The 11980-nt window shown below is 42.3% G+C and overlaps 1 protein-coding gene across 2 annotated transcripts; it reads right to left on the minus strand.

Moving 5' to 3' along the window:
* Positions 1–9032: 9032 nt before the first annotated feature.
* On the minus strand, positions 9033–11855 carry LOC103460642 (ladderlectin-like). 2 transcript variants are annotated; one of them, XM_017303424.1, is made up of 4 exons: positions 11571–11853; positions 10326–10664; positions 10162–10256; positions 9033–9360 (listed from the first exon to the last, which is right to left on the minus strand). In XM_017303424.1, exons 1-4 carry the CDS (start codon positions 11665–11667, stop codon positions 9244–9246), a joined length of 648 nt encoding a protein of 215 aa, XP_017158913.1. In that variant the 5' UTR covers positions 11668–11853; the 3' UTR covers positions 9033–9243. The 2 variants fall into 2 exon arrangements, with proteins under 2 accessions (XP_017158913.1, XP_017158912.1); XM_017303423.1 differs by having other exon boundaries at positions 10162–10664; positions 11571–11855.
* Between the last annotated feature and the right edge of the window lie 125 nt (positions 11856–11980).

An 11980-nucleotide genomic window follows, 5' to 3' on the forward strand; every position in this document is an offset into this window, starting at 1 on the left:
GCGCTTCTGATCGATTTCTCGGTAAAAACTACTCATATAATCATGTCACTGTTGTAACTTTCAGTTTAATCGGCAGCTATCAAAATAAAAATACATACATAAATAAACGAGGTCTTGTGTGGAGGTCTTTTTACGCTGTTTTGTGTTATTTTAAACGCGAAGTGAATCGATCTTTTTTTCAGCTTTTGTCTCGTAAGCCTGACAAATAAAAGTCAAACAAACACAGGTTTACAACACGTTGTGTGCATTTATAATTTTTCATTTCTGATAAAGGAGAGAAGCTGACCGACAGCAGGGCACAAAAATAAACACTTCCTGAAAAGATCAGAGTTTTTGGTAAATCCCGTTCTAATGTAAAATATGACATTACTGGATTAAGGAAATGTCTAGTATGGTATCACACATAATATTTTTTGAGAATTTGGAAACAGGTGCCTTTTATTTMCCAAAGTTATTGGAGAAGAGGAGAGAATGGATATTTCAGCTGCCTGAAATAAGGTGTTTGCCCTCTATAAAATGGAAACAAATTAATTTACCTGCAAGTCTTTTGCTGTGTTCATTCCCCTTATGATAAATAAGAAATCCTGTGATTTTTTAACATTTGCTCTTTTTTTGACAAGTTAGGATGGGGGAACAAAATATCTTAGCTCTTTCAGCCGCCTGAAATAATCTGTTCCCCCTACATAAAATGGACATGTACAGTAAATTAATTTCTTTACCTAAAGTTTGAATCATTAAATGAAGCCGTTTATTTCAGTTTGCAGAAAAAAAACTCCTAGCAAAAGAGTTTGTGGTGGATTTTCCTGTTTCCACTGCGGCGCCTGCAGCATGAGGTTGGACATCGCTGTGAGACTTATTCTTAACAGTGGTGATTGAAATTGTTTGTCTATAACTTAATAATTTCATTTCCTGTAGTTATTAAAAGTAGATGCGGTTTACGGTCAAAAAAACCCCAACATCCTGCATATGTACATTATTAAAAAAAATTTTAAATGTGACACTTCAAATCTGGACTAGATTATTCTCCTCTTCAAGAAGACTGTTTATTACCATGTTTGCGATTTGTGAAACCTTTTTTCTGATTTGTGAAACTTCACTTAACAGACCACTGCAGAAGATCTTTCCTTCCTTGAGCCATCACCATTTGCAATAACTCTTAATTAATGAGTTACACCACATTTAATTTCCCTTTGGGATTAATAAAGTGCTTTTAAATTAGAATTGAATTTGAAAAAGACTGCATGGAACAAGGGTGAATGGTAAACTCATCTTTATTGAAGTCTGACAAATCACATAAAGGTTTCACAAATCCCAAACATGGATTAAAATATTCTGCTATTAGTTGAGAATAATTTAGCTTTGAAGAGTCTAGGTTGGAGTTCTGGAGTTGGAGCAGCTCTCATGTGACACAGATCCACTTCTCTGGCTGCAATGCGCGCTCCGGACACAGGGGGGCAGAATTTCACACCAGACCTGTACGTCTACATAGTCACGTGACGACAGTCCCTTTTCATCTTCTCGCACGCAGGTTGAACAGGTGGAAACGCCCGTTTCTCTGCTTGTTGCTGGTAGCCTCAAGACTACGGTCGGAGCTGCGAGGATCATCTCGCCCTCCAGAGGCTGCGGAAGGTCCTCTTTGATGAAACTTTTGTTCTTTGATTGATGAGTGTCTTTTCTTTTTAATCGGTGGCAGCGCATTCGCTACCCGTGTCGGGTTGGCTTATTGCTGGAGGTACGGTGTTTTTGCCGATTCCGACCAGCTTGTTTTGTTTGTTTAGCCGTATCAGTTTGGGTTTGTTGGTATATTGTGTGGCAGCCGCGTTCGGATTGCTTTTAGTCTGTTATATTGCAACCGTTTTCGGGCTGGCTTTTTGCTTGAGCTTTGCCTCTTTGAGTACTGCAACCGTGCTGGGTTTGTATTTTTTCTGTAGCTACGGTGGTCATAGTGCTCCTTGCAGCTTTATGCTCACCCTTGTGACGTCTTTTCCTCCACCGGGCTCCATGGTCTATTCGCTCGTCAACTTAAGTGTCAAGAGTTGTGATTTCAGCTCAACCTGACTTGGTCCTGAGATGCTGGACGTGCCGGGCTGCAGAGCCTGTTTGGCACCTCTCCAGTTGGAGGATGGGCATGATCTGTGTCCCTCTTGTTTGGGGCCAGGTCACCTAAGGGAGGCGTTGACTGATACAGCCTGTCCTAATTGTTCTGTTCTGCCCTTGTCCCTGCATACTGCTGTCTGACTGACTTTGAAGGTGCCAGCCAGCCTGTGAAGCGTATGGCTCCTGAGTCTATAGGGCCTCAGTGGAAGAGGACCAAGAAGAGCTCCAGGGACTCAAAGGGCCTATCTAGGCAGGTGGCCCATCTCACTTCTGAGTTGGAGCAGATGAAGGCGCTGGACTCGAGCAGTCTTAGGGACTTGAGTCCCTCGAGTCCCTAAGACTCGAGTCAGACCAGGCTCAGTCAGACGCCCTGGTCTGACTGAGCCACGCCCAGTCAGACCAGGGCGTGGCTCTGGTCTGACTGGAGACCTGGACCCAGGGCAGAGCATGGGTTCAGGACTCTCTGCTTTAGAAGATGATGCTATATCCCTGACAGCGTCTGGTACTGACTTTCAAGAGCAGTTTGAATCTGGCTCATATGTGTCGACAGCCAGTTTGTGTATCTCTTCCTCCTCTCAGTTGGTAGAGGACGATTCAATAGTGGGCTCTTTGAGAACTGCTCTTGCTCGGTTACAGCTGGATGCTCCACAGAGCCAGCCTGATGCTTCCAGTGCTTTCTTTCAACATCCTACTACTAGGTCGTCCTTTATGGTTCCCCCATTTGCCGACTATGTGAAGTAGGTTCATGCCTGTTGGGCAGACACTAGGGCCTTTTCATGGCCAACCTCTGATGGCAGGGCCCTGGCGGCCATGCAGGATGCACCCAGGTTTGGCTTGGGCCATATGCCTTCTGTTGAACCTGCCTCATTGTGGTGACAGATGAGTCTTTGAGAGCTAATGCAAGGTGTCCTCACCCTCAGTGTCGTGTGACTGATGATCTGCTCTGTAGAGCTTATGACTCTGGGTCTCGATTGGGGCAACTTGATAACTCATTGATACATTTATTACTGGGTCTCTGAGCCTCTTTGGAGGGCTTGGCATTTGATGCTCCTACTCAAGGGTTGGTGGAAGCTTCTCTTCATGCATTTGCTATTTTGTCAAGAAAAATTGTCCATGTCCTGTCCACCCTTGTCCAGGTATGCTGCCATGTTTGACTGGCAGTCTCCCCTGACTGAAGCCTGTAGAAAGATGAGTCTTCTCGTGGTTCCTGAGGAGTTTGACTCCACTGCACTTGCGGCCTTGGAGCGGTTGGCTACAAGATAGATGTCTTGCTGGCCAAGAGCTATATTGCCTGTCGACCCCCTGCAGAATCCTAGCGATTTTCACTCAAAGTATGTTTTAGTCCCAAAAAGACTGGTGGACTCCGCCCAGTTTTGGACTTGAGAGTGCGTTTTTGAAGATTATCCCTTTCCACATGTTGAGCGGTCAGTAGGGATAAAATGGAACAACAGTTACGACTGTAACTACGGTTCTATGAATCCTGGATGACTGCCAGAGCGCTCGGTCCCTTGTGTTGAGATGTGAGACATTTTCTACCTGTTGATCATTGTTATCTCGTCTCCCCAGGTCCGTTAATGTCGTGTGTAAAAGACAACAGTCACTGTTCTACTTCACATCCATCCATCCATTTTCTTTCACCCTTGTCCCTCAGTGAGGTCAGGAGGGTTGCTTCTGCCTCTCCAGCTGGCGTGCCAGGCGAGAGGCGGGTTCACCCTGGACAGGTCACCTGTCTGTCGCAGGGCAACATAGAGACACACAACCATGCACACACACACTCACACCTAGGGGTAATTTAGATAGACCAATTAATCTGACAGTCATGTTTTTGGACTGTGGGAGGAAACCAGAGTACCTGGAGAAAACCCACCATGCATGGAGACTCCATGCAGAAAGACCAGGAATCAAACCCAGAACCTTCTTGCTGCAAGACAACAGCTCTACCCACTGCTCCACTGTGCAGCCTGTTCTACTTCAGAATCATCCAGAATTTTATTCAAACTATCAAGTGCATAAAATCACCTCGACAGCTTGACATGGTCATCAGACCAAAGCCACAAAGAAGCAATTAATTACCTTAGAAGAAGACGTGCCTTCGGAGACCACTGTGTGTGGCAGTTAAGACAGTCCCATCCCAGTGATCTGACCAGCTGTTTTAGCTCAGTTACTTTTATATCAAGGCATGTTCTTTACTGTCTGATGCGTTCTAACGTACAGTTTAGATTTGGTCTCAAACAGCCCGTAATGACGTGTTGCTGTTTGCACACCAGAGACCATGCAGGTGTTACCAAGGCCAAGGGATGAATTCATCGCTGTCTAAGCCATCCTCCCTGTGCACTTTCCCAGGGCACGAACAATAGATGTGTTTATTTCATACAGAAATATTTTACTCATGATTGCGGGACCAAAGTTTCAGCTATCCATGTGTTTCATCCCTTCAAACTGCTTCAAACTAGTTGCTGAACTGCACAGACCTCTCCTGACCCCTGCTGACCTCTCCTCAGACCCAGGGCATCAAACAGCAGATTCTGAGTATAAAAATTAGTACCTATTTCATATAAATATCCTCAAACTCTCATAAAACAGACATGAGCAGTTTCAATACCAAAACATCTGTTACGCTCAATATTCTCTGACTAGTTTTCAGCTCTTTTGGTTATAATGAACTAAAACCTTTTCAAATATATATATGACTTATACACTCTTAAGAGTCTGATCTACTATGAAAAACTACTAATTAGACTAATTTTAATGAAATCGTGCTCATTATATCGAAGAAAAATGTTCTACTGATTAAGTTATACATTTATTAAACCATGAGTCCAAAACTAACCTAAACTGAGGCCGACTCAAAACAATCAGGATCAGTCTAATATTTCAACATGCGCTAAAGTTAAAGCTAGCAATAAAACTAGCATAATTAAATTAATATTTCTAACACTTTCGCGAGAAGGGTTAGGGTCAACAGACTCACCGGTGTCACAGGTGACCATGATGGTATTAGATACTCGACCTGTGCATAGAGTGATCATTCAGTGCTTTAAGCACTGCTTCTGATGGGATTCATAGAGCCATATTTACAGTCATTCTAGGGCGGTCTATAAAAACATGTTAATCCAGTGTAACTTACAAAAGGCAGAACACACAGAAAAAGGTAAATAATCACAAGTTATGCATCCTGATTGAAAGCTGCTGGACTGGCAGAGAATCCAAATGTTATGTTCTCCCTGTTACACGTCACTTGAGGAAAGACGGGAGGATTGTTTGCTTCTCAGTTGTCTGTCAGTTATTTCACTGTTGTGAAATATTAATGAGGTTCTCATTTCCATATCCAGTGTTTGCTTTCACATTCACTTTGAGAAGATAAATAGTTGTTTCCATAACTGCTGTTTAATGGAGACGTTTGTCACACTCCTCACTGGAGAAAGAAAGTATCTTTTACTGGCTTAGGTTGTAAGTTCAAACATGAAATAAAAATCCCACAATCCTTAAATTGTGATGGTGGAGTATAAAGTAACAAAAAATTAAAACTAAGGCAAGAGAAGCTGCTGCTCCTTCACAGAACCTGTTTCAGCTGCTTAATTACGCTGATCAAGCAGCTGAAACACTCCAGACTTCTAGCCTGACTTTAGAGTTCAGACTTAAATCTGATCAAAAATCAGCAGAGCGGATATAAAAGGTCAGGGTGATGATTTGGAGTAAAAATTTGCACCCTTGTTAGATATTTCAGAAAAAGTTTACACATATGTATGCACACAGTCATCTCATGAAGATAAAATTCTCAGTTTGGTTTATGTGCCGTGGGCAGTTGGTAGAGCTGTTGCCTTGCAGCAAGAAGGCTCTGGGTTCGATTCCCGGTCTTTCTGCATGGAGTCTCCATGTTCTCCCTGTGCATGGTGGGTTTTCTCCAGGTACTCCGGTTTCCTCCCACAGTCCAAAAACATGACTGTCAGGTTAATTGGCCTCTCCAAATCGCCCCTAGGTGAGTGTGTGTGTGTGCATGGTTGTGTGTCTCTGTGTTGCCCTGCGACAGACTGGTGACCTGTCCAGGTGACCCCGCCTCTCGCCCTGAACGTTAGCTGGAGAGGCAGCAGCACCTCCTGACCCACTGAGGGACAAGGGTGTTAGAAAATGGATGGATGGATGATTTATGTGGCGCTCTTTGTAAACATGCGGGCCTAAAAAGATACTTGTGAGTTGCGTGTAGAGCAATCAGCTGTAACCCGGGACGTTTTTCAGTGGATTTAACTAGAGCAGCCTCCAGCCCTGGTGTGAGGTTTAGTGTCCTGCAGGTTTTAAATGCATCCCTGCTCCTAGACAGGAATCAAATGAATGGCTTGTTACTATTCCTTTGCCAAACTTGACTACGTGCTGAAGTGGTAATTTGGTCATTTCATACAGGTGTGTTAAAACAGGAATGCATTTAAAACGTATTGGGGTTTGAAGACTAAAGTTTGAGAAGATTGTCTTTTCATTATTTGCTGACATCTCAGGTACCAGCATGAAATGGAATCAAGTTGGGATTAAATCTCCTACTGGCTGTAACAATCTGTACCTCACATCCTTCAGATCCCCTGGTCCTGATGAAGAGCCTGGTGCTGTCAGACATTCTTGACTTTGTTGAACACCTTGATCAGGATTTTCATTTTGTTCTTCTGTGTGGAAAGATAAACAGCAAACAAGTAAGTGTCTGGTTGTGAACAGAATATGTTAGTTAATTCTGTATTCTGCCATGTTGTCTTCCATGTGGTCTTTGGTTTGTTTTTTTGTTTTGTTTTTATTTATTTTCTAAAAATTGTTTTAGTTGTGTGGATACTAAATAAACCTAAAATGCAATTATGTTTTTTGCAGCACAACATGTACAAACTTCATATTAAACTAGGCAGTAAACAGCTTCTACATTTACTAAGTTATTCACAATCAAACTGAAAACTCTTCAGCAGCAGCAGTTAAAAATCATTGAACCATTGTTTTCAATCTTCTTGGAGTATAAAGTTTTATTATTTTACCTTGCAGGCATGACGGTCCCTGTTCAATAAGGTCTTCTCCAACATTATGGGATGTGTTCCACTCTCCAGCTTCTATTTTCATTTGTATTTTTTTAGTTGCTACTTCTTTTATCTTTTCTCTTAAAACTGCTTCCTGAACCGTTTCCACTTCTTCCACAGTCAGTTCGCTGAACAGATTTTCACCATAGTGATCACTCTTTTCACACAGGGAGAGAATAACTTCCAGAAAAAGGATTCCAATCAGCAGGATAAAACCCCAGAACTGAGAAAAAACAACAATCAGTTATTAGCCTGGTGCTACGATGGTCAACCAGAACACAAGTTCATTACTACTAAGTCTGAAGAGTTTCTCCAGTTTAGGAGTAAAGTAGACAAACACTCACCCATGATGCATTTTTCTCATCAGTGATGATCAGTTTCTCTTCATATGTGATTTTACGTTTGTCTTTGCATTCCAGTTTAGTTCCATTAAAATCAGCCGAACAGCAAACGTACCAGTTGCCATCGATTAACACAGACACAGTCCACAGCAGACCAACAAGTGAAGCTTTGAGAACAATGATCAGTAACTTGCATTTGAAATTACGGCTCTGTTTGGGCCATCTGCAGAAGTGTCTGCAGATTCTCTGGAAGGTTTCGTCTGTTCCTAGTAATGCAATCATGCAGGCCAGAGCTGGCAAAAGCAGGAAGGAACCACAGTCACGGTGAGTGTTTTTGCAGGTGCACTGCATGTTTCTGCCGAACAGAACATTGTAGGTGAAGCTTGAAACCACAAAGACGACGATGCTTAAATATTTCGGAGGAAAACCAGAAAGTAAGTCGTTCATTGTTGGTGGAAAAAAGGACGTAGAGAAAAATAAAAGTAAAAAGACTCGACCTCCTCAGAGTTTTGTTGAAGGAATTAGTTTCCACAGAACCTGCAGAGCTCTGAAAGGACGTTAAAAGTGTAGCTTTCAGGTATGAAAGTAGGAGGTCTCTACTTGTCAACACAGGTAAAGTTTCCACAGAGCTGCAAGCAGCTGCTGGTTCTGCCTGAAGGTAAATGTTGATCTGATACAAAGAAACATCTGCTAGTAAAACTCATGCTGGGATCACAGATAAGGAAAAAACAAGATGAGTCTTGTTACAGCAGCCATTTTGTCTGAGAGCTCAGCTGACTGACACAAAGATTTATGCTGGTTTGTTTCCAGCATTCATGTTTTCCCTCTAACGATCTGATTATTTGACTCAGGAGTGTTGAACCGTTTCCTGTCCAGTGAAATCTTTACCTCTTTAGTCCCTCCTGTTCTCAGCACTTCTCGTTTCTCAGCCTCCAGCTGTTGACCGACTCCAATCATTGACCGAAGATGAAGGACTGGTTGGCAAGTTTTCCTCTGAAGAAATTCAGCATCTTTGTCGTCCTGATCGTGGCTTTTGTCTACAATGTTCTGTTTGAGGGGGACGTGCCGTGCACCTGTACAGATGATGGTCTTAACTGCGCTTTGTATATTGTTTTACCATGTTTAATTATTTTGTTCTTGATGATATGGACCAACGACACTTGTTTTAAAACCTTTAGATTAAAATGTACCTGTAGACGTCCATGTGGAACAGTTTTCCTGCACTGCACTCTTTACTTTCACATCATTTGTAGCATGAATGAATCCTGGTCTTATAGCCGTGTATTACGGCCGTTGTAGATAGAAAAAAATTATAAATTCAATCAAAAACTCAGATCCACTTCTCTGGCCCTGATGCACTGTTTTCATTTGAGCATATTGATTTTGCATTTAAAAAAAAACAAAGATCAGAAATGAGATGAATGACATCAGACTGAGGCTGGCCAATCGGAGCCTTTTAAAATTCAGCTTCATTGTTTTTTTCATTTTTTTATTTAAAAAATTTTACATTTTCATGATTTTAGGATTTTTTCTGAATCAGAGGCACATGTTCATTGTCTTTATTGTCTTTATTGCTTTTCACACATTAGGAGTAAAATTAATCATAAATGCAACAAACCAACATCTAGGAGCTAAAACTGTTTGTTTTAATGCCTGAATGAACGTTTTATTAATTCTACAGGAACATAATAAATATAAATGAATGAACATTATATAATCAGATTATTAACTTCATAAAGAAAGCAGCAGATCTGCTTCCCTCAGACTGACGTCAGATTTTTCTCCTTCAGTTTGTGGAAAACGTTTCCGTCCGTCTGTTTCCTCCAGCTCAGCTGCACGTCTGCATTCAGTCCGTCCTGTTTCAGCTTCAGCAGCAGCTGGAAGAGGAAGAATGATCACATTAATGCCGATTCATGTTCAGGAAAACCTGGAAAACTCATCTGGACCCATCAGCTGTGAAAACAAACACTTAAAGCTGCAGAATGTAACTGAATGTTTGTTATGAGACATAATCTGGAAAAAAAATCAATCTCCTGTTTTCTCCCATTATTAACTACAAACAACCAATCAGAGCCAGGAGGCGGGGCTTACCGCTGTCAATCAACGTCCATGTGACGCTGCTTTCCCTTCCTTGTTCTCTGCAGCTAGCATAGCTTGTCATGAATGCTAAAGCTAGTTAGCAAAGCCAATGACAGCAGATAAATGGCTTTCCTGTAACAGTGAGTTGTTTCTCCACCTTTAGCACATTTAGTACATGTGGATGATTAACAGCGCTAAGCCCCTCCTGGCTCTGATTGGTTGGTTTTGGTGCATTTCTTCAGACAGTAGCAGCTCAGAGGAGGTTGATCTGTTCACAGAACAAACAGTTAAACATGCTGACAGACTGGACAAATAAACATTTATAAAAGTTACTGCAGCTTTAATGGGAAAATGGAAATTTAATAACGTTTTTGTTGTCATTTTACAGCCATATTGAAATTATTGTATTTCAATAGAAATACTTGTTTAGCATTTCTATTGAAATGCTAAACAAGTAGCATGTTACTGCTTCCACCAGCAGTAACATCCGATCAGCAACCGGAAGTTACTGCTGGTGGAAGTGAAGAAGAAAACAACATTTTGAACCGTTTTGTTGGCGCCGCAGCTCCACCTGCTGGTAGGAAGTGAGATCCACGTACCTGCCGCAGCAGCTCCTCCATGGCTGCTGCAGAGTTCAGATCCAGGCCGGAGGGTTTCTCCAGCTTCACAGACACCACCTTCTGGAAAACAACAGCTTGGACAGCAACATGGTTGATGAGCGGCAGGCAGAGACACCAGGAGGAAGAGGCTGAGGAAGACTCACTGCTGGAGCAGATGAAGGCTCTCTTCACGTCACACGGCCAGTCCTCCCATTTCCCCAGAGCGTCAAACGTCGCGGACACACACTTCTCATCCCCGTTGTTGTTGTTGGGCTCGGCGCTCCTCCAGTAGCTGAAGGAGAAGCGGCTCCCAGCCGACCACTTCCAGCCGTCTCGGTACAGTCCGGTCCAGACTTTGGTTCCYGCCGGCACCAGCTGCCGGACCTGCTGGTTCTCGGACTCGTTCCTGATGCTGGCCAAGTCCGAGTGCTGCTTCCTGCAGAAGCTCTGGGCCTCCGTCCAGTTCATCCCGGACTGGACCAGAACGAAGCTCACACCGGACCCTGAGGGCGCAGAGAGAACACGTGACTCACAAAACCTCCAGGCTGGAAACACGCGTGGACATTTCTCTACTTTTTTTTTCCTACATTAATTTCACATGTTTTCTAGCAAAACTATGAAAATTTTCTGAGCTCAAAAAGTTTAAAACTTAGCAAAAAAACTCAGAAATTTTGATATTAATCTCAAAATTCTATGAAAAATGTGGAAAATTTTGATCTCGAAAAGTAGTCAATTTATTTTTACTTTAGAAACTTTAAAAGTCAAATATTTTCAACATTATGAGATCAGAAAAAATCCAAGTTTTGTCTAGAAAAATGTTGGAAATTTATCTAAAAATGTCTTAGTTTGTGGTTGCAGTTTTTTTTACTTTTCCAGTTCATAAAATGTCCATATATGTTTTAATAAAACATGTGAAGGTTGCTGAGGGTTAACGCCCAGCCCACATGGAGGCCCCAGGCCTCGATGGACGTCACAGGTTCGAGTCCCGGCCTGGTGACGTTCGCCTCTTTACTTTTGATTCACTATCAGATAAAAGCCGCTAAAGTCAAGAAATCACTGAAAAAAATGTTAATCTCAGCATTTTGTTTTTGCAAATTTTCAACTTATTTGAAAATTTTATTCAGAAAAATCAGAAAAATGTATTCTGAAAAAATCAGAATAAATTTATTCAGAATAAACGCAGAATAAATTTCTGCGTTTATTCTAGAAAATTTCTGAAATTAATCTCGAATTTTTTTTAGATTAATTTCAACCTATCGAGTTTGGACATTTATAAGTTTTTTCAAGGAATTTTTTAAAAATTATCCTCAAAGTTAGTTTTTTTTCCAAGAGAAATTTTGACCTCTGTAGCTCAGAAATGTCCATATTTTGGTGTGACGCGTGTCGTGGGTCTCCAGCGCGGATCGTACCGGTGATGTCGGCGCAGACCGGCCGCAGGGCGGAGGCGCACGGCCCGTCCTGCCACAGCCCGTCCCCGGTCATCATGCCGCAGCGCTCGGTGCTCATCCAGTTGTTCGGCTCTCCGCTCTGCCACTTCCTGAACGAATCCTCCCCGGTTCTGTAGAACCCAGAGTCCGACAGGGACCAGCGCCAGCTGTCCACGTCGTCATACAGTCCGATCCAGGCTCTCTGAAACAACAGGAACGTTCTGATTCACGCAGAGAGAACCGGTTCTTTGACTTCTTTGTCATTCTATGAATAAAAATCAAAACTGAGAATCGCCTCATAGTTTCACCTTTCTTTCTTTCTTTCTTTCTTTCTTTCTTTCTTTCTTTCTTTCTTTCTTTCTTTCTTTCTTTCTTTCTTTCTTTCTTTCTTT

This window comes from Poecilia reticulata, unplaced genomic scaffold (assembly GCF_000633615.1).
Source record: "Poecilia reticulata strain Guanapo unplaced genomic scaffold, Guppy_female_1.0+MT scaffold_268, whole genome shotgun sequence".
Lineage (NCBI taxonomy): Eukaryota > Metazoa > Chordata > Actinopteri > Cyprinodontiformes > Poeciliidae > Poecilia > Poecilia reticulata.